The following is a 27,928-nucleotide window of genomic DNA, read 5'->3' as shown; positions in this document are numbered from 1 at the left end:
GGTTGTGAGGCCGGTTGGATGTGCTGCCATATTCTCTGAAACGCCTGTGGAGACGGCTTATGGTTGAGAAATGAACATTCAATGCACGGGCGACAGATCTGGTTGACATTCCTGCTGTCAGCATGCCAATTGCACGCTCCCTCATTGCTTGTGGCATCTGTGGCATTTTGCTGTGAGACAAAACTGCACATTCCAGGGTGGCCTTTTGTTGTGGGCAGTCTGAGGTACACCTGTGCACTACTCATGATGTCAGATCAGCATCCTGATGTGGCACACCTGTGAGGTGGGATGGATTATCTCAATATAGCAGATGTGCCCACTACCACACATTTGGACTGATTTGTGACCACTGTTTGGGAGGGATGGTTATATTGTGTATCTGGAATGAATTTTAGGTCTCTACGTCCATCCCATGGGGAATGGGAGCAAAAACAAAAGTGTTGCGTTTATATTTTTGTTCAGTATATATATATATATATATATATATATATATATATATATATATATATATATATATAAAAACAAAAACACCCAGCACGCCCCTGCAGGCGGTTTATCCTTCAAGCTCGGGTCCTCTACCAGAGGCCTGGGAGCTTGAGGGTCCTGCGCAGTATCTTAGCTGTTCCCAGGACTGCGCTCTTCTGGACAGAGATCTCCGATGTTGTTCCCGGGATCTGCTGGAGCCACTCGCCTAGCTTGGGAGTCACCGCACCTAGTGCTCCGATTACCACGGGGACCACTGTTACCTTCACCCTCCACATCCTCTCGAGCTCTTCTCTGAGCCCTTGGCATTTGCAGCTGGATAGCGTAGTGTTTAGACTACACACCTTTGGAACACAGGATCGCAAGTTCGATTCCTGCCTGGGGCGTCTGTATCCAGTAAGGGTCCTAAGGCTAGACCCCCTATGCTAAGCAAGCCTACCGCAGACATGAGCGAGACAGATAAATATGAAGGCATGCCGGCTCGGACATCGCCCAGATCAACAAGGTCCTCGTCAGGTGTTGAGGAACCAGGGCACCCTGACGAAAAGTGGGCTACTGGAATAAGAAGGCATCGGTGGGCAAGAGATGAAAACAGGGCGTTGTTGGAATGCTACTATGCAAGTAACCCCGGTGGAAGGGGCTACATGAATAGGATGATGGATATATATATATATATATATATATATATATATATATAAATATGTGTGTTAGGTTAAGCACGACTAGCAGTAATCGCCTTGAGTAGCAAAGTAGTTGTTCAAACATCAAGATTTCATTGTGCTTTCCTGAAGTTTTTAACTTGTGTAGAACTAATTAAAACAAATTTCACTCTAAATACTTAAATAAATCACTTCAAGTCAATGCAAGTATACTACGTTGATCCAACATAATCTGATTACATTAAACCACCAAATACAAACTGTGTTGGTTTGACATGGTCAAAAATGGTTTATTGTACTTGGTTAAATCACGTGGAAAAAGGTGCCATGATTAAATTGTGTTCATCCAACAACAGATTGGATGAACACAGCTCTAAAAGATCTATCACCTCTGGTTTTAAAATATGTTTGAGGGACTACCAACAGCCTTTGATTAGAAGATCTCAGGCTGCGAGAGGGAGCGTGGGGTTCTAAAAGATCAGAAATGTATGCAGGGGCATCACAATTCAAAGCTTTAAAAGTCATTAACAAGATTTTAAAATGAATTCTAGCCAGTGATGAACGTAACACTGGTGTAATGTGCTCTCTTTTTCGTGTCTAAGTTAAAAGCCTTGCAGCAGCATTCTGGACTAACTGGAGACGGTCAAGATTCCTTTTGCTCAAACAAAGAAAAAGGCTGTTATAATAATCTAAGCGAGATGAAATAAAAGCATGAATAACCATTTCTAACTCAGATTTAGACAGCAAAGTTTGCAGTTTGGAGATGTTTCTTAGCTGAAAAATGCAGTTCCTAATTAACTGGCGACAGTGTTGTTCTAGGGACATGGCAGAATCAAACATCACACCAAAGGTACCTGAGGCTCAGGTGAACAGATGAGCCGAGAGAACCAAGATGCTGTTTGATTAGAGATATCTGGTTGTCGAGGGCAATAATTAATGTTCCTGACTTCTCAGAATTCAACTGAGGTATCTCATTGGCTGCTGCAGGTCGTGTGGTTATCCAGAGGCGAGCAGAGGGAAGTAAGTTCCCCCTGTTGAGGTTCGTCTGCAGCACATCTACTGAGGTGGACTTTCTAGGGTCAGTTAAGATCTCAGTATTGTGGAAGTCCAGAGGAAGCTGACACTCATCCAGGCCATCAAAGATTAATATAACCTTAAAGTCTTCAAATCTGCAGATTCCTGCTTTTTTGGTTTCAGTGAAGAAATGATTAACAAATCCCACCAAGCTGAAATGTTCTTCTTTCAGCATATTAAGTTCTCTGAAGGTGATTGGAAATGTGAATTTGATGTCCTGATTGGCTTAATCTTCTGCCCAGTCCAGAGTAAACTGAGTCACTCTCCAACTCTCCTATATCTCTCCCCCACCTGCAGAGTGAACTCCTAGAGAGCAGAGACCCCTGCAAGGATGTAAAAACCTCCCCACCAGCTGAAGAGGCCCCTAGTTCTGCCGATGCACCAGAGACCCCTGTGCCAAGGCTGTGCATGCACCCACCCAAAACCCGGCGATACACCAACCAGAAACCAAGCCCCCAAGGCTCAGCCAGAGCCCCCGCCCAGAGGCAGAGCACCCCCAGAACCCCAACAGTAGTTCTTTAATATTAGTGAAGAAATCATAAACTCTCAAAGTCACCATGTTTCACATTTGACTCAGTTTTCCTGTTAATACTCCATCTACATCTACATCTTTAGTTTCAGTGTCTGAACTATGAACATTTTTGGGTCTGTAGTCTTACAACTGATAATTTACCCTCGCACCCACGCATGCCTCGTGAGCTAAACGTGTATTCACTAGAGTCACCCAAGTTCTGCTGACATGTTATTCTCTCAGTGAATTTGAGTATCTCACATGAACATAGTACTCATCTTAACTTTATTCAAATTAAAGCACTCACCTTCCAGGTATTGAGACTGATAATAGCATACAGTCAATAGCTGAGCATAATAAAGTGTTACTCTTCCCACTAAAAAATGTTCAGAGAGAGAACAAAAGGGAGAGATCGAGATGCAACTAATTAATGCTTGAATATAAAATGCATCATTTCAAGGTTCCCAAGATCAGTCCTCCTAACTAGTCTAATCACAAAATTATCAAAGGAGACGGTTGTTTGTGATCGTGGCTCAAGAGTTCGGTGGTCGCCTTGTAATCGGAAGGTTGCCGGTTCGAGCCCCGGCTTGGACAGTCTCGGTCGTTGTGACCTTGGGCAAGACACTTCACCCGTTACCTACTGGTGGTGGTCAGAGGGCCCGGTGGCGCCAGTGTCTGGCAGCCTCGCCTCTGTCAGTGCGCCCCAGGGTGGCTGTGGCTACAATGTAGCTGCCATCACCAGTGTGTGAATGGGTGGATGACTGGTTGTGTAAAGCGCTTTGGGTCCTTAGGGACTAGAAATAGCGCTATATAAATACAGGCCATTTACCATTTAATCCCTCTTGGATACGTGTAAATGTGTCAATAACAGGAACTATAATAGCATGTGTAAAAAGTTGTAGAAAGCTTTTTTTGTTTTTCAAAATGATCTGAAAAACTGACTGTGAACTGATGTCACTTGAGTTTTTAATGCTAAAATGAAAAATGTGAAAATTAAAAATTGTCTGTGGAGTTATGAGGACTGAACTTACCAGGCCTCGGTAGTCAGCTCCTCCCTCTTTAAAGCAGATTACAAACAGGCTGGATAAGACATGATGTCTGCCACTGGTCCTGTTGCATTATACTTGATGTGGGTTACTGAAATAAGAAACATCACAGGTTCTGCTGTATGGTTGTGTAACATATTTGTTATTGATACTGAGTGAAAAAAAACTGTTATAGTAGACCATTTCTACATTCCAGATGTTATTATCAGAGTAACGTGTTCCGATTACTTTTTTCAAACAACGAGTAATGTAAGGGATTACTTTTGCAAAAAAGTAATTGAATTACTGTTACTTTCCCGTAAGCATGCTGCATTACTGCTTTACTAAACTGTCATAATTTTGTTTTTGAGTGTGTCTCATGATAATGACATAAACACGTGCGATGCCCGTGGCAGCAACAGATCAACAATGGATAATATGGAGTGCGGGAGAGAGTATGACCATGTAGCGTTAAAAGCATGGAAGTATATTACTTCAAGTTTTATTCCATAAAAAAAACAGCATCTGCTGTACACTCAAAACTTCTTTCCATGGCAAAAAATGAAACTTCAAATCTGAGCAAGCACCTAGCACACTGCCACGGTAATGTGAAATTCAAAGAGAAACCCCTGGATCTTTCCACTGACATGACTGCTGCAGCACCGGGTAAACCTCCACTGGCGCCACTCCTGCCTAAACAGGTGAAAATAGATTTAAGAGCGACAGAACTTACAGTGACAGTGCCACCGAGTCTTTGATTTTATTTATTTTTTGCTGTGTTTTACTTGCATCTATCTGAAAGAGCGAGTATAAAAAAAAATTATTTTATATGACATGCTGGAATATGCAGAAAATAGGTTTAAATGTTAAACAAATATCTTCAAGTCAAAGACTGCTGCATGTAATTTAATTTATGCTTAATGCAATGTCCATAAAGTTAAAAGATTAAAACTAACATAACAATTTTTAAAAAGAGACTTTTTCATTCAATTCAATTTTATATGATGGATATTGCAGAAAAAAATTGGGCTGAAAGATCTATTGCTTTAAGTGTTCAGGTTGTGTATCATGTTTTTAAATAGAAACTAAGTAATAAGTAACTAATTACTTTTGAGAATAAGTGATCAGTGATGTAACGGGATTACTTTTTTTGAGAAGTAATCAGTAATAAGTAACTAATTACTTTTTTCAACTAACTTAAACAACACTGGTCATTATACAGCTGTTACACCGAGCTCTACAAGTCTTAAGTTGTGAAAAATAACTGGAGATAACTTATTATATATATGGAGATAGGATCAAATATCACCTGTTAAAAATTGTGTTTTTGCTTTCTCCAGGTAAAAGTATCCTCCAGGTCCAGTGTGTGTGCTGTCTTTTGCTGACATCGAAACAGATTTCTGCAGGGTATAAGCAACTGTGCAACTTCAAGGTGAAGAAGTGTGATATAGTTTACAGAAAGTTTACACCCTCTATTGATTTCTGTTGAAATAAACTTTTTTAAATCCCACCTGGATATGGTTGAGCTGTATTCTTGCTAAACACTTCAGCAAAAGACACAGAGCTCCCACTACAACATAGAGCTAAAGTTTAATATGAGATTACAACAGGGAAATGGTTCTCAGAATATGCTAATAATACGGATGTCTGCTTCTGATTTGAATAAAGAAAAGTACTGTGGAGAAATTTGTGTATGAACAAAGATGTTGCAGTTAGCTCGTTTTGTGAGGTCTAATTTACATAACAGTTCACTGAGTAAGGAACAGCATAACTTTTGTACTGTACCTCCATGTGATCTGACTATAAAAGAAAAATGCTTTAAATTCCTGGATCACATGACATTTATGAGTTAGTTTGCTTTAGCAAATTATATGTTTTGACATTTTTGTCAAATGAATATCAGATCACATGGCCAATATAGGATTCAGTTTTGTGTTACTGTATTAAATTCAAGCACCAAAATGTACATAATGATTAAATAATATCCCCTAAATGCGTAAAGGTTTAAAACAATGACAGGACAATACAGATATACTGGGATCACAAGAGTAATTCATAATGTTATAGCTCAGTTGCCTTTTGTATCAAATAAATTAGCTTCGTACATTAAATGCAGAGCTGTCTGTGAATATAACTGACTTCCACTGTCCAGATATGGATTTAGTCCCATGCTATCCCGATCTAGATTATGTGAGTAGGCAAATTTTGTATAACCTACATATCATACATGCAGGGCTGCCTCTAATGATTTCTGTTGAGATAAACTTTATTTTTCATGCAAAATGTAGAGGCTATCAGATGATGACCTTTCATGCAGACACTATATAATGAATCCACAGTATCCATTTACCAGCTTCAGAGAATTTCTCTTCCTGAAGACATCTTCGTCTACTGGTGTTTCAGACGACTGACTGCCAGTTAACCCACCACTCATCAGTCAATCAAAAGATTAAGGTAGGTGTCCTAACGTGGAAAAGTTTGGATTACTTGGAAAGCTATGAAAGCCAGAGCAGGATGTTTATTCAGAGTAATTACAGAGCATTAACCAAATACAAATAATATTTGAATATAAAAGTATTTAAAAGTCACGTATTGTTCTGTTTAAAATCTTGTTGGTTGACAAAGATCCACAAAGTAGATTTTTCAGAGCAATGTGCTGCATGTTTTTAATGATTATTGAATTAAGTAAAATCAAATAAACTACTGTCAACTGCTCCACTAAAACTAAAATAAAACAGACTAATGTAAATGTTTTTGCTGCTTTTCTTCACCAGGGAATCATGATGGTTCAGTGCACCTGTTTACTGCTGCTGCTGCTCTCCACTGCTGTGTTCTCACAAAATTATGACGACTTCATAGTGAAACACACGCTTGTGAAGGCAAATGGTAAAAAAGATTGTGACACTTTGATGAAAGATGTCAATGCACTGGAAAAGAAAACTCCAGGAAAGTGCAAGGGAAAAAATACTTTCATCGACGAACGTGACGACAAAATATTTCAGGACATGTGTACAGCTGTATCTAAAAAGCAATTTGTTAACTTACCATATAATTGGTTTGACTGTGTGACAAAAGATATAATGGAACCTTGTTCATACACACAAGAAAAACCTAATGAGAAGAAGAGGATACTATGTGAAAAAGACAAATCCAAGAATAAATTTCTACCTGTACACCTTGAGGCTGGTAGCGCTTAGGAGAAGACTCAGCAGTTGATTCCAGTTTGAAACTGTTGTGTTGTCTTAACTACTTGTTCAAAGAATTTCTTAAAATGTGTTGATAATCACTGACTGTCTTCTGACAAACATGAAGAGGAATTGTAAGGATTTGAGTTGATCACATGTAAGAAACCAGAATAAACTTCTTTCATCCAATTTAATGCTGCAGAAGATTTGTTGCAGAAAAGTTGTCTCTTTATTTCTCAATCTCAGGGTTCACAAATTCTTATATGATGTTAAAATCTAAAGAAAAAAATGCTCTGTCCCTCTTGTCTGTGCTATTTTGGGGGGCTTTTAAAAAATAATATTCATAATTTTATATTGAAGAATTTCAGAAATGTTGAGATTAACTTACCAGAATTCTCCAATGCTGCAGTTCACTCACATGTACAGTTCTGGTTAGAAGTTTTTATCCTCTCGTCATGGGCATGAATGCCATGGTAATTTTGGGCTTTTGATGATTTCTTGGAACGATTCTTTTTCCAGGGTGGAATGATTGTGCAGCATACACCTTTAATGACTTTAAGAAAACAAGACTTGGGGGGACAAGTTGGAATTTATTTTGGACTCATCCACACAGGTTCAAAAGTCTACATACAGCCTCAAATATATACATGCACCTCCACCAATATTTGGTAAATGCCTATAGTAAGTGTATGTAAACTTCTGACCACAACTCTATCTGTATTAAAAGGGAGTGACAACAGAATTTCAATAGCAAAACAGCATGCATGACTATTCTTATTGCAGGCACACCTACGAACAGTTCTGGAGTGCATATTTATCCTCATGAAACACAAAAAAAATAAACCTCACTAAATTTCCACTGGAAAAAAGAAATCGCAGCAATGTTCATTTTTGCACAAAGCATGAAAGCTGTCAAATTTTGACCTTCACTGGGGAGTAACGGAATACATGTACCGGCGTTTTGTATTTACAATACAAAATATGACTGTATTCTGTTACAGTTACTGTTTAAATAAGTGGTAATCACAATACAGTTACTCTGTTGAAATAAATAGATTTCACGGCAGTCATTTCCAGTTTCAAATATTATGCTATCCCCTCTCTGTCCTTATCCAATTTTGATGATTTGGCACCGTTGGGTGCAGGTTTAGCTGCCAGCCCGGGTTTGAGTACAACCTGGAGCCCTTTTTTTAATTATAGTTTTTTATTTACTCAATTTCCATCTGGGATGAATAGAGTTTCTCTGATTCTGATTTCTGGAAACCCAAACAAAACATGCAAAAAGAGGCTGTAATGTAAGCGTCCTGTTAATGGGGGTGAGGTCAGTTACACAATGGACCCAGAGCCAGCAGTGCACGGGCAGGAATGCATTTACAACACCACTTCATAAGAAAAATGGGATGGGATGAAAAGTCAGTACCTTCAATGTACTATGCTGTGTGATTTTTGTTACTGTTAATTAAGGAGCTTACATTGTTAGCTGGCATTACACGAGGTGAGTTCATAGACTGCAGACTGTTAGGCCGTTTCTAAATACTCATGTACGCAAGTTCTCGCTAGTCCAGACTTCATAAGTTCACACAGCAGTCCAGACTTCCCAAGAACCCAGTGCAATCGTTCTACAATTGGAAGTGCAGTGTATTGATGACATCGCTGCTTTGGAGTTTTTACTGCTGTCCCTTCTTAATTTAACTCTGATTAAAATTTATTAATTAGGAAATTAATTTCCTGCAATGGAAATTACACATGACATAAAAATAATATACATGATGTAGTAGATTTCTTTGAGAAAAACCAAGATGATTTGAACTGAACAAAAATGTAAAATACAATCTGATCGTTTTTGGAGCAGCCTTCGGGATCTAAATGTATTAATGTGCTGTTTTTAGACTTGATGCATTAACAACCTGCTAGCTGACTTTTCCAGGCAGCTTTTCACCATTACTAACCAGGTTAGTAAACTGTGACAGACAGTTTAGTTAGTTTGAACTGGTTAAATGCAAAGCTGTTTTACTGAAAGCGTACATTAACTTCAAGGAGAGCCAAAGCTAACATAAACAAAATGGCCCCAGTCTAAACAAAATCCCATTAAACTAACTAAATTACAAAAAAAAACACTTTCAAACCTACAACTCAACTCCCTAATATATCAAGGAAAAAGAGGGTGTCTGTCACAGATTTCAACTGTATTTCAGTAGCATTTTTCTCTGCCAAGGACTTGCAGGCGGAAATTAACTAATCTTTAAATCTGGGACAAGCCATCTTTTACTACTGTGAGGTTAACTTACTGTGTGCACGATTCTTGAAAAAATAAATAACATTTGCTCTGACCTTGAGTGATTCCCCTGGCAGCACCATGGGATGTCCTTCCTTGTCCTTCCAGCCTGTACAGGAGAGCAGGGTCTGGGGTTTTCTTTCCATTACTTTATATATAGTAATGAAAGGATGACTGGACTCCCTTTAAAAGGAAAAGGCATGTTGGTACAGCCAAACACCATTAAAATCTAAATCTATTTTTTTTACTTTTGCATTTACCTTTCATTATTTACTTACATGGTATGCTGCTGATATTCCAAACAGATGTATGACGTCAACAAAATCTTTCCTGCCTTGTGGTGTTTGGATGAGCTCAGACTGTGATCTGTCTCCCTCTGTTGGTCAATGTAATATCACACAGACCCTAAATTTACAAAACTATGATAATCTAATGTTTATTTTTCTACAGTTTATTACGGCCAAAAGGTGAAAATCAAAGTCAGATTCCTACATGATTCGTGTTACTTGACTACAAAAAGGTCAAATCAGAGCACCTGCTGTGTCTTCCAGTCAATCCAGTGTCAGTGGTTTAGAAATGTTTTGTTGCTGATCTATTTTTAGGTCAGTATGACTGACACACAGTCACAACAAATGGAAAAGAAACTGTCACCTTGATTCTGATAGACTTTATTTGACAGTCATTATAGATGACAAACATTACAGTTCTTGAGATTCTTTCTATTGTGATATGATACAGCAAACTAGTAAAGTTATTAACTGCAACTTCAATATTCAGAGGTGAATTCTTTTACAGAGATGTGCATCAGTGTTACAGTGACAGGGGTCTGCATCATCTAAAAGTTACATTTGTTAAGGTAAACTATGGTATATGTCCCACCCTGAATACGCCTGCCTACACAAGTGAAATTGTGCTAGGCCTGTTTTTTCACTTCTCTTTACAAGCTGCAGAGGTCGCCGCTGCTCAGGAAGCTGCAGGGAAGAATGTAGGCCATATATATAAACAGGTTCTCAAAATCAAAAAATAAATATATTTTATTCAAATGAACGAAACTCTTTAATTGTGAAAATGAATAGCTGAACCCAAAACAGATGACAAATATAGAAACTGAAACAAACTCTCAAATAAAGTCCAAATACATCAAAATTACACCTAAAAAGGACAAAACTGACAAATAAATGCAAAAACACCGAGTAGGAATTTATTAATTAACCATTAGATTTTGAAAATGTAGAACAAAAATAAACTGCTTCAGTGCAAACATTTCCATCTCGAGACACCTTGTAGTTTTAGGTAATATGATCTTACATTCCGCACAGAAACTGACGTCCAACAGGGATAGAAAAAATTTCTGGTAAATATTTATCAAATTTTTAATCCACTGTTTATATAAAATGTCATTTTTAGTTAAAAATGATTCCTGACACAAAGACGCGTGTTCGGATGACTTTGATTTATTCATCAGAAACTTGTTTACGTAAATTAACTCGAGGCCTCTGATCAACATCTGTAAAAATCTTAGAGTGGAAAACACTGCATGAGAATGCAAAATGTCTCATAAGAAGTGTGCTTTCACAGCATCACACTGTGGCTGGACAGAAGGTTTACTTGTGGTGCGTTACGCCAGTTTAGCAAAGACATGTCTAACCACATTCTTCCTTTCATGACCACAAGTAAGCACCTAATGACTCACTGCAGCCGGGTGATGCATCCTTACACAAAACTCTGTACAACTAACACTTTTTAAGAGCGAAATAGATCCTAGTATTGATATGAAAATTTTAGAAGTCATTGCATTGCATTTGATTTAATATGATATAAGGCTTTGTGCCTTTTTAAAATGTTTACCATGTGTTCCTTCTAACCATGATTGCCATCATTCATTTTAAATCTCACACAGGCAGCTCATGTCATTCACGTCTTTACGTGTTTGTTCTGTTCTGACTGAGCCGTTTTGATTTGAGTTAGGATTTTGTGATCGGTGCATGAGAATGACTGCTTGGTTAGCAGGAAGGTTTACGAGAGCTGATCGGAAAAAATAAAAAAATATACACATTCACGTGTTCCATTTAACACTTTAAAAAAAGTGTTGTGTAGGTGTGAAGACAAATATATTTACCAGCAGGTTTTACATTTCAGAGACCCCAGAGGCAAAACAGACCTGATTCAGAGCAAATAAGAAAACAATGTCAGAAACACTACATGGCAATTAAAGAATATACTGTAATAATATAATAATATGGTGACGGTACATGCAATGACAGAAAATGCTAATCAAATCAGAATGATGGTCACAGGTGATGCATGGTGTGAGAAAATGTGCTGACTCACTCCTAGTTGCTGTATGAGTCTGAGAGATGAAGCAGGGAGCACAGTCTGCTGGTCAAAGACTGCATGTTTGCACTGACACCACACACTATTACACACTATGACTTCATCTGCTAAACTACTTCCAACAACCTTCAAGTAAGGCCTTACTATGGTAAATATGGGTAAAATTGATCACCACATGCAATAATACAGTAAATTATATTAATTAAATAAAAATGGGGATATAGGAAACAATAAAAGAGAGTGGAAAACCCTTTTTATTTCCAAATATCCTGTAATTTAATGATAAATTCTATTTCATTATGTAGCAGGATTGTCACAGCGTTTATTTCTCTGATTGACGTGTTCCAGTGGACTTCAAAGTCCGGAAAGTCATTCAGTTAGAGAGTGGAGCTAAATTATCATCCACTCCAATTACTTACAATTTGGAATCTGTATAATCAGCTCCTCTTAAATATGATAGAGTGTCCTTTTTGTTTCGAGCATGGACGTATGCTGTACATACTTGTGTTTACCTGCTCATGATCTGAGTCATACCAGAATCATAGCTTAAAGGCTTTATTCTTGACAAAAAGTGAAGCAATGATGCTAAACAGTCATTCTGTCAAGATCTCTGTTGGTAGCTCATCACAACCTGATGCATCGCTGCAGCCCCTGACATGGGTCAGAAATGCTGAGTTCAACACTCGTGTCGTGCTATTGAGCGCAAGCTCAAATGTGCCTTTCATAAGGTAAATGTAGTTTTTACTGAACAGTTGTGAAGACATGTTTTGATAGCTTAATGAAAATCACGTCTCTCTTTTTCAGAATACAGAAAGCACTTTAAGGAAGGATAGCATGTAGCAAGTACTCATTTTATATTATTTGATCAGTATGTATATTTTTTTGTTCTTTAGCACAATCGCACGAAAAGTATGTGAACCTTTTAACTGGTTACAAGACACACACACACACACACACACACACACACACACACACACACACACACACACACACACACACACACACACACACACACACGAAGGTTTTTCTGCCTCTTTATTTATCACACAAGCGGATTTCGAATGATCAAAAAACAACATCAGAGAAGCCTTTCAGGTAGCTGCAGACATGCATAGAGAGAACCGATGTCTGGAGACGGTCCTCAGAGAAGTACTCGCTCATTTTGTGCTTTAAAGCAAAATGTGAATGTGGTTTATTTTTCAGAAATATGCAGATAAAACTCAAAAATACTCATTAGCAAATTTCATCACTTGCAAATACATTTTTAACACGTGTAACCCATAAAGGTTACACAAAAAAGTCCAGAAAAATGCATGAATAAACAATGAAACAATCGAAGACAAATAATCAAAATATAGCAATGGCAACATTAAAGGGTTTGTGGCACAGGTAAAATTCTTTGTTCAGTTCCATTCAGATTTATTTAAACAGCGCCAGATCACAACAGCAGTTGTGTCAATGCGCTTTATACTGGAAGGTAACGATCGTACAGCATTACAAAGAAAACTGAAAAAAGCACAACAATCTTTAATTTTCACTGTCATAATCAAAATTGTCATATATGCCCTGCTCAAGATGTACTGGTAGGCCATTTTCACATTTTACCTTCTTCTTCTTTCCTTTGAGTGCTAGAGACTTGTATTTACAAGGCTTCACACTTTTCATCTTACAGTCAATAACATCAAATTTGTGGGTGATGTATTCATTTTTTTTACCTTTACACAAAGCCTTAACCTTTTCTGCTTTCTGGTTGATAAACGTATTAATTCGCTTGCACTGATTAATGCCATTAACGTTTTTCATCATATCATCACATTTACGAGAGCCGTTTTCTGGAAGGATGTGTTTCTTTTTGAAATCATTGTAAGTTTGCGAGAGCACAGCAGCACAGAGCAGCAGCAACAGCAAACAGGCACTCTGAACCCTCATGATTCCCTGGGGAAGGAAAAGAGAATATTTAAAGGAGTCTCTCCTCTGTACTGTTTTGGTTTCGTTGATGTAATTCAACAATCATAAAAAACCTACTTAAAAAGCTTAAGACCAAGATAAAAACCATTTGTAGTAATCTAATCTGGAAAATGAACTATGTGGTTATTTTTCTAAAAGCTTTTAGATTACAGGTACAATAAAACAATACTCACAGAAAAATATGTGTAAAATAATGAAAATAATACTGCATAGACTTACCCTACTCTTTCGACTGTTAGTGTTACATTAGAAACAACCACAATTTTGTTTGCCACACTTCTCAAAATTATCGTAGTTTTTGCTTTACTGACAGCAGACTCACCTTGACTTGTGAGTTGGTTGCTGGTTTGGGCACAAGGTGGTCGTCTGCAGCACCAGCTGGTAAAGATATCTTCAGTCAGTGAATTCCCCTGAATGTGGTGAATGGTTACAGTGAATTAATTCTGTGTCAAACTAGACACAAATCAATGGAGACATTTCAGATATTAAGCTTTAGCAAAATCGACCTAATCACAGAAACCACATCATGTTTATCAGATATGCAAATGCACTGAGACTAGAATATGAGGGGTTCCTGTTGTCTTCCTGTCTTTATTGTCTGAGTAGATTCAAACAGATTAAAAGGATTTTTATTTAGCATTTAGAGGATATTATTTCAAAGTGCATTTTATTAAATACATTTATTATAGTATCACAACAAAAGTATGGAAACCTGTTTAATGTCCCATAAATTTGATCAGGTCTTCATTTTGACACAGAAATTTCACCTCAAAATCCTATGAACTTAAATAATGAGTCAAACACAACTTTTTCTTCATTTGCATTTTAAGACGATGAAACCCCAAATCTGATGTGGATACCGATGTAGACGTGACCAAAGGGCCTAGACCGATTACTGCTGGCTTGGAGCTCTTTGAAGAACAAATACTGAAGAGTTTTCTGACAGACAGAACACCTGACACATACAGATGATGACACCTTTACTTTGAGTGTTTCAGTGTGTATATGTGCTGCTGGTATCAGTATCCAAACACTGGTATCTGATGGCAACACTAAAGCTGGTGTAGTTATTGAACTAGGTTTAACACTAAATTAGCAGGTATTTCAGTCCCAGTGCTCTGATTCCCATCATGGTGAAGAGAGGTTGATTAAATTGGAACATGCAGACGAATGTTAGAACAGAGGAGTTTTTATCCCCCCCCCCCCCCCCCCCAATAAATACATAAATACATAAATGAATAAATAAAAAATAAAATAATAATAATAATATCAGGATGCAAGGAGATTAAATGATGTTTAAGTAGGTCTAAAGATCTCCGTAAATTTTATTACACTTGAGCAAAAAGTTACACGAATGCAAACTTTTGTTAAAATCAAAATAGTTCACAGACTGACCTGTGTGCAGCTGAGGCTCATCCGAAAAGAGAAAATTAGAAAGAGGTTAAATGAACCCCGATTTCTCTGTGTCAGCCCCTTTTATGCTACACAACTTGTACTACTGCCCTGGTTACCACTCACACTAGCACACATAGCTTAGCAACCACATTTCCTGTCCACTTCATATCTGTACTCTGAGCCTTTATGTGATACACACAAAAACCACACCAGCAGAGTCACAGCAATGTGGCTGCAAATGAAGGAAATGCACCTACTTTCTAGACCTACTTTCTTTACAGCACGTACAAATATTTGTTTGTGTACTTTCCAGTTTTTATGTCTATTTACAAAGACATGCTTGCTATATTACTTAATCACATCCTTGTAAATAAACAGTTACAGACACGCAGAACTACTAAACTGTATTCACATTTAAAAATAGTTAGAAAGCAGAAAATAGAGAAGACATATTGTCATCTGCTTTTGCATTCAGACCTGACTTGTTGCCATTTTGGTTCAGGAGGAGAGAGGAGTGTAGTGGTGGCTACTTGTGGTGGCTGAGAGTTACGGTACATTATTATCATCATTATTATTAAAGCTATGCATTATATCAGACAGCTGTAGTTAGCACCCTGCTAATCCAATGTAAAAGCAAATCAAAGATGAAAGTCAGATCATAGTGTTGTACTTTGAATTAAAACGATAGTGTTACACTGCCAGTTACCACCATCGTGGGCATCTCTATGAGTTTATGAACAAAGAAACTGTGAATGCTAATAATCTACTTACAGCATCATGTCACAGTCACAAACCCAGATGTCTACTAGAAAATACCTGAGTTGTTTAAACTGTCACTTTTAACTTTTAAATCAAGGTTTTAAGAGCTCTCATCGTTATCAAGTATTTCCAGGTGCAGCTTCTTCATTGAATGGCAGGAGCGCCCTCTGCCGTTTGCATAGAGAAGGGAAAAGTTCACAGCAACTGGCATTCCCAGGCAATCTCCCTCTCCCACTCAAGATTTATAGTTGAAATGGTAAAAAGGCAAGGGCTAACTTGACAGAATAAAGTGAGAACAGAAAAAATATTTCTTTATTAACAAAAGAAGAGATGCAGTTGTTATTGCTAGATCGAGACTTGGCTACTGTTGGCTCTGATAGGGAAACAGCGAGATGGCAAATGTTAATGTAGAAGCACTACATTAGGAACATCCTAACTGAGTGAGTCAATAAACTAGAGCAGCTGTCTTTAATATGCACACACTTACAAAAACTTACACTTACAAAAACAAAGTAATTCTTGCTTAATTGGAAGACAGTGTCTTTTTACCCAGTGTGTTTTTTATCCTGTCTTCCTTCCCTCACCAATGGCACTTCCACTTCATGAAAGCATCCAGGTTTGCTCCTGCTGGGGGGGTCACAGAGATCAGGTCACCATTCGTCCATATCTCCAACCCCACCAGAGCAATAAAGGTCCTCAGAGGTTTGTAGACCTGAAGAAGACAACATTGGGGATGTAACATTATACTCCAACTGCTAGCAACTACTGCAGAACAGTATGTAGTACAGTGTGTCTGTATTGGTATGGAATCTGTATAGAAATAGCAAAAAAACAGACTCACCATGTTGACAATCTCAAATATTCTCTGTCTCATCTTCTTTTGATCCCTGTTCATCTTCACATACTGAAACACCACAAGACAAATTTCTCATCCTGCTTCTCAGCAGTTTATCTTATAAAAATCTAATTTTGCAAACCAAGGGGAAAAAATGAAAAAGTTAGAAAAGAAGATTAATTTTACCGCGCGGTTATCAGCAACAAGGACGAGCTCAACGTATTTCTGCTGCTGTACAATAGAAATACCCTGAAGAAAATGGCTAGGTCTGGTTCTGCCGGAGGTTTCTTCCTGTTAAAAGAGAGTTTTCCCTTCCCACTATCGCCAAGTGCTTGCTAACAGGGAGTCCTCTGATTGTTGGTTTTTTCTCTTTGCTATTGTAGGGTCTTTGGAATTTGGCTCCCTCTGTTGGTCAATGAGATCTTGTGTACTTGCAAATAGCTGTTGTTATAAATAAGACCCTACTAGACTGGATGTCCTATGTACAATTGTGCATTGAACTGTACTATATGCGTTATTTTTATTTTTTTTTGCACTTGGCAGTAATAATTTGTCATCTCACTTGCTACTTGTCACAGCCTCCTGTGTTTCAGTTTACTTTACATACCACCAATTCACAACCATGGTTACATCAAGGTGCTTTATGCTGTAAAGAATCGACAATATTACAGAGAAAACCCCCCAAATCAGATGACTCCCTATGAGAAGCTCTAGGTGACAATGGGAAGGAAAAACTCATCATGCAAAGCCCACCAAAGCATCGCCTTTTGCAGCATAATTAAGAAATGGGTCAGGATCACCTGATCCAACACTAACTATGAGCTTTATCAAAAAGGACATCTGAAAAAAGACAAAGTGCTTAAACAAACACCACACACATAATAAGGATTTAGTTAACACACCATATAGACGACCAACAACACCTTCAAACGAACCTTTCCGGTAGCTTCAGATCAGACATGCACAGCGTTCAAGAGGACAAATGTGTAGAGATGCTTACTTTAGTTTATTCATGATGTGGGTGTCACCATCTTCCTCACAGGAAAGCAGCTTCAGTTAATAATTTCATGAGTTTCGTCCATAAGACATCAGATGAACATTAGAATAAAACAGAATAAAAAGTATGAGCACAAGGTTCAAAACAAATTTGAATCTAAAAGTGAAATACAATTATCTTTACTTTTTATTTCAAGTTATTTACCAAGTTGTGTAAAAAGTCAGTTTCTGATCAAGAATGTTGTTTACATCCATGACACCCTGAACACGTTCAACCTCATGCTCTCTGAAGCTAAGCAGCATTGGGCCTGGGTGGCACTTGGATGGGTTGACAGGTTCCTGCAAAGATATCAGTTTAATCCTAAATACAAGAAAACAACCCAGCATAACCAGGGAACGTGCTGCTGTGCGGACTGAGAATTAACAACATGCGTCTCCTTATAAAAAAAAACAAACAAAAAAGAAACTAGCAGGAGATCTTGTGAGGGCAACAAGGTAACAGCAGCGCTATATGCAAAATAAGTTTGGAGACATTAAAGAATATCTTTGTCATTCATATATGAATACACCTGTGGATGCATCGGTTATTAAAATAAAACTCTTGTGACAGCCCGTCTAGGGGTGGCCAGACCACAACCATCCTCATCAGACCCCAAGCAGCTACATCACATAACTGGAAAAATTTGATAATGATTTACTTACAATGAGTTGTTTTGTAAGATTATTTGACACAAAGGAAGGAGCTGATTATAACTTCAGGGTGCACCCAATGCCAAAACAACAACAAAGAAAGGAGCCTGTCTCAGGGATTTAACAAACTTACCTACTCTAAAAGATTAAACCAAATGACAGCAACCTGCCTCCCTAAGAAAAACATGAGAAAACGATGAACAAAAAGGCAGTCCACCCCTACATAAGACGAACAGCATTGGGCAAGTAACAAAAGGTCTGCTGGTTGGGATAAGCTGAGGATGAATGACTGGCCGTCCATGGCATTGGAGGAAAACAACACACGTAATCAGGAATTTCTGTGTCTTTATTGAACACAACATAAGCATTCCCAGTATGGTGAAAAATACAAGGGGACTTCATAAATAAATAATCAATCAGCAGCTTCTAACAAGACTTTCTGGTAGCTGCAGACATGCACAGCTTCAGGAGGATCAACAGGTGGACCTTAGAGAAGCAAGTGTTTGTGGCACAGGCAAAGCTAAGCTAATATTAAATGTAACATTGTTTATATCCACTTATTACACATGATTTTATATGGAATCTTTGATCAATCTGGTTGCATTTGATAACATCTGTAATTCAAAGTATAATTATAATTACAATAAGACATAATATGTTTTTTAAAAGGTAATTCCGTTAACATTAAGACTCATAATAACTTTTTACCTGTTAAGATCTGGCTGATCTTTTTTTAACTCTTAAATGCAGTTACAATATTATTTTAGTAACTCATTCCTCTGACTACTCCTTTTGTGTGACTCTGTTAAGAGGCTCCAGCTGCAGCCACAGGCCTCCCTCTGCACGCAGGGCGAGTTGGGGAAGACGGCGCACTCTCCCCGAGCTGCTCCCGAGTTCAGGCTTGACCCCTGGGATCAGTCGAAACCTGAGCAGGGTCAGCGCTACAACAACTCGAAGCTCCGTAAAAGCAATGTAACTTGTGTAACTCAGCTACAGAAATGTCAGAAGGTCAGATTATTACTTGTGTACAGTCTTTAAGGCTTGTTTGAATCGCTTCCCCTGCTGAGTCTTCCAGTAAATCTGGTCCCAGTGGTGAAAAATGTTTTCTCGCCGATGTGTTACAAGGTCACTGAGCTCCAATATGGCTGATACGTACTCACTGGAAGACCTGGAGGGACAATCTTCTTAGAAACTGACAACTACAACAAAAATGAAAGATATCAGTTGAAATCAGTGGCTGTTCTCACTCCTGACAGTTGCTGTCATAGCTGAAGGCACATTTTAGTAAACTGTCCAGAGTCAGCAGAGTGATGTGGTCAAACATCTCCAGATTACAAGTCGACACCACTTGTCCTGAAAACAGAAACAAGGAGGGATTAACAGGATAAAGATATCAGCATAAGCATGGAAAGAAAATCACATTTGGGGGGTGATTCATGCAGTCTAAGTCTTCAACTTAAAGCAGCTGAACTGTTCAGGATCGGTTTAAGATGTTATTGGACAAACAGTTAACACTATGATTTGATCTCAAATATGGTAACATATGTTATACATATGAATTTTAAAGATCAGCTAAGTTCTGTGCAGTCAGTGTAGATGTAGATTGTGCGTTTGCGTGTTCAGCCTCCTCGATAATTTAAGGAATTTTTTTTAAAACTGAGAATAAATAAAAACGAATGAATAAAATACCCTAGTCTATTAGTTCCCCCCCCCCACACACACACACAAAACAAACAAAAAAACAAACAACACCCCTCCATGTAATGTTAATATTACCATGCTTCAACACATTCTGCACTTTCGTGAATCTAAAGTAAACAGTCTTTTTTTTTCCACTCGTCTTTACTCGATCTGTACAAATCTAAGTTATTATTATTATTATTAATAAAAGATATAAACATCTCATCAGTGCCACTGTTTGTGTATTGTTTTAAATGACAGCAGTTTGAAAGCATGTGAAAACGTCGGTGTATCCTATGAAAATTGCTGATAAGGAAACATTTGATCTTCTTGAAAGAGTGGCTGCTAAAAGGTGTGGTGCACTAAAACTCTGGAAATCACTACAGAAAATTATGTGGTAGTTTTGTAGAGGGTGTGTTACTCTTCACCAAAAGAAATATGAATAACAGGCATCACATTGATGAGTCTTATTCTGCTGAAGGTTTCTTCCTGCTAAATGTAACTTTTTCCTTCCGACCACCAGAATGTGCTTGCTCATAGCAGTTCACTTGATTACTGCTGTTTTTTTTCCAATACTGTAAGTTGTTTAACTAACAGTAAAGCATCTTAAGGTGGCTGTTACTGTGTTCTGTGTGCTCTTACTGCAATTAAAACCTGAATGACTAATTTAGAATCTGAAAATAATTGAAAAACGTATTTTTCTGATGGTTGTACCAGTTTTAACAATGTTTGCTTGTCTTGTTTGCGACCGGTGGTACCCCTGTATACACTAATCCTATCAACTTCACAACCCTATGTGACTTAATTTAACATTTTCAGAAAACTTGACCTGTGACCCCTGACTTTGAGGCCGAGGTCACTGAGAATCAAACTTGTCTGAGCTTTTTAGTAGATGCACCTATGGTATCGATTTCAAAACTCCATGTAGCCTACGTCTCAAGTTATCGCATTCACAAACTTGGTTGTCCACATTGCCCGCTTGGAGGTATGACGATGAGCTGAGGGATAAACTCAAACTGTCATGCGATCAGCTTTGTGTGCATTACTGCATGCGTGATTGTGTGTATCTTACATGCATGATTTTAGATGAGGAGTTAAATACAGCAATGTAGCTCCTCAATATATCAAAATGAAAAGCTGGAGTGAGCAGTCGTCTCTCGCGGGACCACACCACTCCATTACTGATCAACACACTGTGTCCTGAAACCAAAAAAAAAAAAAAAGACTTGTAGTTAGGAGCACTGTTGTTTGGCTTTTAGAACAAAAACAATACTGGGAAAGATTTAATTCCAGTAAACTCTGCAACGTATGAGGAAAACTAAAATATTTCACTCACCCAGCCATGGGCGCAGGCGGTGAGAAATTAATTCATCTTTCACTGTGATGCTGGCTGAAGGAAGTAAATGATGAACAATGTAAGCAAACACCAAAAGCTTAGCTTCAGACTGACTGTTGGTGTTTTATAAGCAGAGGTTTGACGTAGTCAGGGTGAAAGAGTTTGACCAGATGGTAGAAAGGACCGAGGAACTAGTAGCAGGAGTGTTTGTATGTCTGCACCAGGTCATCCAACCGCTGGAGGCCTTCTTCTGTGCTCTGCATCTAAAATGTTTTATCACAAAACAAGACTTAAAGATTGGTGCTGATTATAGCAATCAAAGAGAAATAGTAACATAGCAACAAAAAGTACATCCTGTTTAACTGTGAAACCTATAGCTGCATCATGTAGAGATTACAAATATTTAAAATAGTTCATAAAAAAGGAGGATGTCTGTTTGTCGTACCTTCCCAAGATGGTCCAACAGCCATGAACGTGTCTGTGTTTTGCTGAAACAGGACAACCTGTGAGTGTACCAGGCGTGACGCAGCAGCAGCCTCGCAGTCCAAAGTGCAACCACAGCAACCAGTCCAGTACTGAAAATGTACAGGACTGAACAGAGACCTGTCCAGCTGAGGACCAGAGCAAGGACAGTGTGCAGGAGAGTCGTCATTAGGAGAGAGAAATTAGCATCCAGAAGTCCAAGTTTCTCACCACTGGCCCTGCTCTGTTGGTTGTACTTATAGGGGCAAATTGCTCCACCCCCCACTCACACACACTTGATTATAAATACTAAAATACTAAAAGCTCTAGTTCTAAGTTATGAAATGTACATAGTATTCCATTAGTCTTCTCACATTTTAATATAACTCTACAAACTATTTCACTCTTGCAATCCCCCAACGATAATAATAACATGTAGTCTGAACAATATGGCTACTGCACATGGTAATTTAAAATGATAACTGTATAAAAAAGAAATACAGTGGGGCAAAAAAGTATTTAGTCAGCCACCGATTGTGCAAGTTCCCCCACCTAAAATGATGACAGAGGTCAGTAATTTGCACCAGAGGTACACTTCAACTGTGAGAGACAGAATGTGAAAAAAAAAATCCATGAATCCACATGGTAGGATTTGTAAAGAATTTATTGGTAAATCAGGGTGGAAAATAAGTATTTGGTCAATAACAAAAATACAACTCAATACTTTGTAACATAACCTTTGTTGGCAATAACAGAGGTCAAACGTTTACTATAGGTCTTTACCAGGTTTGCACACACAGTAGCTGGTATTTTGGCCCATTCCTCCATGCAGATCTTCTCGAGAGCAGTGATGTTTTGGGGCTGTCGCCGAGCAACACGGACTTTCAACTCCCGCCACAGATTTTCTATGGGGTTGAGGTCTGGAGACTGGCTAGGCCACTCCAGAACTTTCAAATGCTTCTTACGGAGCCACTCCTTTGTTGCCCGGGCGGTGTGTTTTGGATCATTGTCATGTTGGAAGACCCAGCCTCGTTTCATCTTCAAAGTTCTCACTGATGGAAGGAGGTTTTGGCTCAAAATCTCACGATACATGGCCCCATTCATTCTGTCCTTAACACGGATCAGTCGTCCTGTCCCCTTGGCAGAAAAACAGCCCCATAGCATGATGTTTCCACCCCCATGCTTCACAGTAGGTATGGTGTTCTTGGGCTGCAACTCAGTATTCTTCTTCCTCCAAACACGACGAGTTGAGTTTATACCAAAAAGTTCTACTTTGGTTTCATCTGACCACATGACATTCTCCCAATCCTCTGCTGTATCATCCATGTGCTCTCTGGCAAACTTCAGACGGGCCTGGACATGCACTGGCTTCAGCAGCGGAACACGTCTGGCACTGTGGGATTTGATTCCCTGCCGTTGTAGTGTGTTACTGATGGTGACCTTTGTTACTTTGGTCCCAGCTCTCTGCAGGTCATTCACCAGGTCCCCCCGTGTGGTTCTGGGATCTTTGCTCACCGTTCTCATGATCATTTTGACCCCACGGGATGAGATCTTGCGTGGAGCCCCAGATCGAGGGAGATTATCAGTGGTCTTGTATGTCTTCCATTTTCTGATGATTGCTCCCACAGTTGATTTTTTCACACCAAGCTGCTTGCCTATTGTAGATTCACTCTTCCCAGTCTGGTGCAGGTCTACAATACTTTTCCTGGTGTCCTTCGAAAGCTCTTTGGTCTTGGCCATGGCGGAGTTTGGAGTCTGACTGTTTGAGGCTGTGGACAGGTGTCTTTTATACAGATGATGAGTTCAAACAGGTGCCATTCATACAGGTAACGAGTGGGGGACAGAAAAGCTTCTTACAGAAGACGTTACAGGTCTGTGAGAGCCAGAGATTTTCCTTGTTTGAGGTGACCAAATACTTATTTTCCACCCTGATTTACCAATAAATTCTTTACAAATCCTACCATGTGGATTCATGGATTTTTTTTCACATTCTGTCTCTCACAGTTGAAGTGTACCTCTGGTGCAAATTACTGACCTCTGTCATCATTTTAAGTGGGGGAACTTGCACAATCGGTGGCTGACTAAATACTTTTTTGCCCCACTGTAAGTGACTGAATATAAAAACAGAAGTCATGATGGCTATAAAAAGGTAAAATACTATGCAAGAACTGCTGTACCAAAAGTAGTGTTGTCGCAATATTTTGGAGAATTCTGATTTTATTTTCATTGTGGAGATTAATTATCGGTACTTTCTGATTTAATGCAGTAACATCTCCATTCTACAGGCTTTGGATTTTAAGATTACACGAAAATGCCCACTTACTTGGAATTCTCCTTGATGGCAGAGAACCACCTCTTAACCTGATCACCTGCTTACCCAGAGAAGCTGCTCTGAGTTTCATGAAATGAGAAAGACAAAGAGGCCGTCATTTCAATTTGGTTCACTTGCATAAAAGCACAGGGTGGGTCAAACCATGACTTCTGTTTCATTTAGGAGCACTTTGTAAATGAATCAAACTGGATGCTAATTGGTCTGACTGAAGCTAGCTAGCGACTAAAAACTAGAGGAAAGTTGACTCTCAGGAATGAACTTAAGAAAATTCAAACTCCTTCATTATCAGTTTAGTACGATGGACACTTTGTTTATGGTGTTTACACTTGTTTGTGAAGCTCTGTGGAATCTTCAAAGTTGTTTTGTTATAACCTGATTCCTTTTATTTTAAACGAAGAAGCTTCATTATAGTTAAGTTAAAGGATAAACTGGTGCTTTTCTACTCTGAGCACTCAAAGTGCTTTTATACAACTTGCCTCATTCACCCAAGCGCTTTTTTCTAAGATTTACCTATGCAAGTGCTTTTTAATGCTCACACACAATCAAACTCCGATGGATGCATCGGAGAGCACCTTGGAGTTAGTGTCTTGGTATGAAGGATACCTGGCGACTGGAGCAGAGTGACTCACCAACCTTCCGATGTGTAGGCCACTTTCTCGACCTCCTGTGTTTGTGTTTGTTTATATATGTACTGTATGTATATTTGTACACACACACACACACACTACTTTGAAAAAAATTAGACTGTGGATGTATATTTCTGCATCAAAAAGTAACTGACTATTAATATGAAATGGATAATATGGGTGGCTTCCAGGCAGCTCTCCAGTTTGGGCGTCACCCTGGCTGGGCACGCTGCCTTCTGCACTTCAGGCCTTACTGGAGAGGACAGACACTCTGAATCCAATTCATGTTGGGATGCAGACCCATCAGTTCCCGCTCGACTTGCTGTGATAATGGCCTTTTCCCCTCAATCATGTTTGCTGCTGCAAAGATCTATTGACTCCAAGCTCCAAGAGCTTTCTAGTTGTGTAAAGACTTTGCAGAAAGTGTGTACCGCACATAAATAAGCAAAATCGCAGATTTAGTCTATTGAACTTTCCATTCCACGTCACATCTTTCTTCAGGACCAGGCAAACTGAAAAGGGGTGGTGACATTCCACTCTTTATAGCACTTTTTGAGGTCATGTCTCTCCACCCCTCGTGTCTTATCAACATTCTCACTCTTAACTCGTCAAATGTGTGACGCATGGTCAGGCTCCCTCTGCTTCATTTATCGACACAGCCTGTTGTCCAAATCCCATTGTACCGTAACATGAAAAAAAGATAGAAAACTATTACTTATGAAAAAGTTTTTTGTTAGTTCATGAACATGTGGTGATTTTGAATTTCATGCATGCCATGTGCTCTGTCTGGTATTCACTATATTGAGCAGCGGCCAGTTTGTGCAAAAATCTCGACCCTGTTATGTTTTTGATTGTAACGGGGTTGAGATTTTAATACTTTGGATGTTAAGTTATCCAATTATTTAAATTAATTATTATTATATTCAATCACCATTCTTATACTGCATGCATGCTGAATGTGATTTATGTTCCATGTTAAGGATGCGAGTAAGATGGCACCAACAACAGCAGCAGAAGGGCAAAGGAAGTATCGGGAACGCCTTAAAGCTGATCCTGAAAGAAGGGAGAGATACCTGCAGAGTGAGCGTGAGAGATGGAGGCAACTGTCAAGGTGACACTCAAGAAATCTGTGGAGGGCACACAAGAGGACCTCATTGAGCTCTTCCAGAGCTTTGTAAAGAAATTTAAAATTAATCACTTTAATATCGAGCAGCAGTATGCCTGAAGAACAACATGTCAGGTGAGGTGGCTTTGATACATGTTGACTTCTCAGAAAACTACAGCTGTAAATACAGTTCTCAAGTTCAGGTGGTCCACTCTGGGGCTTCACATCAGCAGGCCACCTTTCATACTGGTGTGTTGTCTGTTGGTAAACTCTCAGAACCTGTGAGCTTTAGCAACATCTCCCCCAGTAGACATAAAGGACCTCCAGCAATATGGCAGCACCTAAATCCTGTGCTAGATTCCCTTCAAGGCCAACATCCACAAGTGTCTGTGCTGCACTTTTTAAGCCTGTACGTGATACAAACAACAAAGAAACTTCTACCTTTTCACTACAGAACTGGACAGAAGAGGATTCAAGGCTGGTTCTTGGATTTTTTTCGAGGCCAGTCATGTAAAAGGAGCACCAGATGGTGTCGGGGGAGCCTTAAAAAGAGCAGCTGACATGATGGTAGCAAAGGGGCATGACATCCCAGATGCAGAAGAGTTATTCAGGGTCTTTTCTGAAACAAACACAAGTGTGAAACTGTTCTTTGGGAAAAGTGAAGATGTTGAGGAAGCTATGAAGAAAATGCCAAAGCAGATACCAGCTGTTCCTGGAACCATGAGAATTCACCAGGTCATTACTGTAGCTCCGGGAGAACTGATGGTTCATGATGTAAGCTGCATGTGCACAACATGGAAGCAGTTTAACTGCAAGTGCTTCAACACCAAGTGTTTCACTTTTGGCCAGAAGATAGAAACAGCTGTATCACAGACAGGCAGTGGGGGAAATTCAGAAAAAGAAATCCAGTGGGAAAGTCCAGAGCTGATCGGTAGATGGTGTATTTTCAGATATGACGATGATTTGTATCCAGACATCATTCTAAACATACAAACAACACAAGTCCAGGTCAAATGCATGCATCGTGTTGGGTCAAACTGATTGTTCTGGCCGCATCAGGATGATATCCTCTGGATCAATTGTGTTAATACAGTATGTCAAAATGAAAACATAACTGTAAATCCAGGCACGTGAGGTTGTGCTGAAAAGGATGATACCAAACAAGGCAAAGGAAATAGTTTTTAAATGTAAAATGTGGAGGGAAAATCAAAAGTAGTAAAAAATGGCCAATTACACCCTGGACCCCAGAGGGTTAAACTTTTTTTTTTAAAGTAACGCAATAGTTACTTTTCAAGTAATTAATTACTTTTAGAATATTGTAACTCAGTTACTAACTCAGTAATTTTTTGAAGTAGTAACTAGTAACTATAATTGAATTACTTTTTCAAAGTAACTTGCCCAACACTGCTGATAACTCTAGTGATGTGATCTGATCTGATCACTGGCTTTTTCAAGAGCAATCAGCAGTTTGAGTCAAAATAAAAATAAATTCCCATCTGTCTATCAATACAAAGAGTGCGTTTGTTATTTAGTGCAATATTCACTAGTACTTCAATTTCTTTTATCCCTTCCTCAAAATGAAACAATCTTTGAGCCATGAATACTGAACATTTAGGGAGTGAAGACTGACAACTCCCCCCTCTTTTGAAGGCAGGGGGACGTGCACGGTCCTTGCAGCGTGAACTTGCCTGACTGTCTGGCTCCACCACCAGCTGAGACACAGTCTAATTTTCTCTTTTACACAGCAAAATGGGGTTCTTTAAGTGTAAATCTGCCCGACTTGGAGGACTGGCATTTGCTGTCGTTGGTTCGTCTGCTGGTGAAGCTTCCATAGGGCCTCCTGAAACTAAATAACTGTTCATCCAAGTCCACACTGGTGTCCCTTTCTGAAGGCATGGAAAGCTGTTTGCCAAAAAATTTCTCTTTGCTAGGTTAGCTGTCAATAGTTGGACAGGCAGAGATGTGCTTTCATCGAGTGCCGAGTGGAAAATGAGCTCCTGTGCGAGCTCAGCCTTTTATATTCTCCCCTCAGCTGTGTAAATTCCCATTCGTCTTTTTTAACTTATGTTCGGTAAAAATGAATTAGGGTTTGAGGGTTAGGGGTTCGGGTTAGGTTAGGGGGTAATAGCCAGTAGTTGACCGAATAATATTGGAATAAGTGGAAAAGTAAGCGTGATAGAGGAATGAAAGTGGTGTCT

At 39.0% G+C, this 27,928-nt stretch overlaps 1 protein-coding gene and 1 non-coding gene across 2 annotated transcripts; both read right to left on the bottom strand.

The window, feature by feature from the left end:
- Nucleotides 1–12,567: 12,567 nt before the first annotated feature.
- Nucleotides 12,568–14,984, bottom strand: LOC101469596 (uncharacterized). The gene is made up of 3 exons (XR_002721074.2): nucleotides 14,910–14,984; nucleotides 13,837–13,924; nucleotides 12,568–13,481 (listed from the first exon to the last, which is right to left on the bottom strand). It is a non-coding gene; the product is annotated as an uncharacterized LOC101469596 (transcript).
- Nucleotides 14,985–18,245: 3,261 nt separating this feature from the next.
- On the bottom strand, nucleotides 18,246–21,675 carry LOC101482856 (ultra-long-chain fatty acid omega-hydroxylase-like). Its single transcript, XM_076880579.1, has 6 exons — nucleotides 21,651–21,675; nucleotides 21,206–21,259; nucleotides 20,942–21,069; nucleotides 20,789–20,798; nucleotides 19,437–19,542; nucleotides 18,246–19,357 (listed from the first exon to the last, which is right to left on the bottom strand). Exons 1-6 carry the CDS (start codon nucleotides 21,673–21,675, stop codon nucleotides 19,207–19,209), a joined length of 474 nt encoding a protein of 157 aa, XP_076736694.1. The 3' UTR covers nucleotides 18,246–19,206.
- Between the last annotated feature and the right edge of the window lie 6,253 nt (nucleotides 21,676–27,928).

The sequence above is a fragment of the Maylandia zebra genome, linkage group LG23 (assembly GCF_041146795.1).
Source record: "Maylandia zebra isolate NMK-2024a linkage group LG23, Mzebra_GT3a, whole genome shotgun sequence".
NCBI classification, from domain to species: Eukaryota; Metazoa; Chordata; class Actinopteri; order Cichliformes; family Cichlidae; genus Maylandia; species Maylandia zebra.
The sequence above is the reverse complement of the archived record's forward strand: the minus strand, read 5'-3'. Positions and strand labels throughout refer to the sequence as shown.

Excerpts from the sequence above, each read along its gene's own strand:
- LOC101482856 (XM_076880579.1), bottom strand. The coding sequence starts at position 21,675 with ATGGCTGTTGGACCATCTTGGGAAG. Across the intron at positions 21,260-21,650 it reads TGTTGGACCATCTTGGGAAG|CCAGCATCACAGTGAAAGAT; the intron begins GTACGACAAACA and ends TACTTCCTTCAG. Across the intron at positions 19,358-19,436 it reads TATGACAGCAACTGTCAGGA|GTCTTCCAGTGAGTACGTAT; the intron begins GTGAGAACAGCC and ends TTGTCCCTCCAG.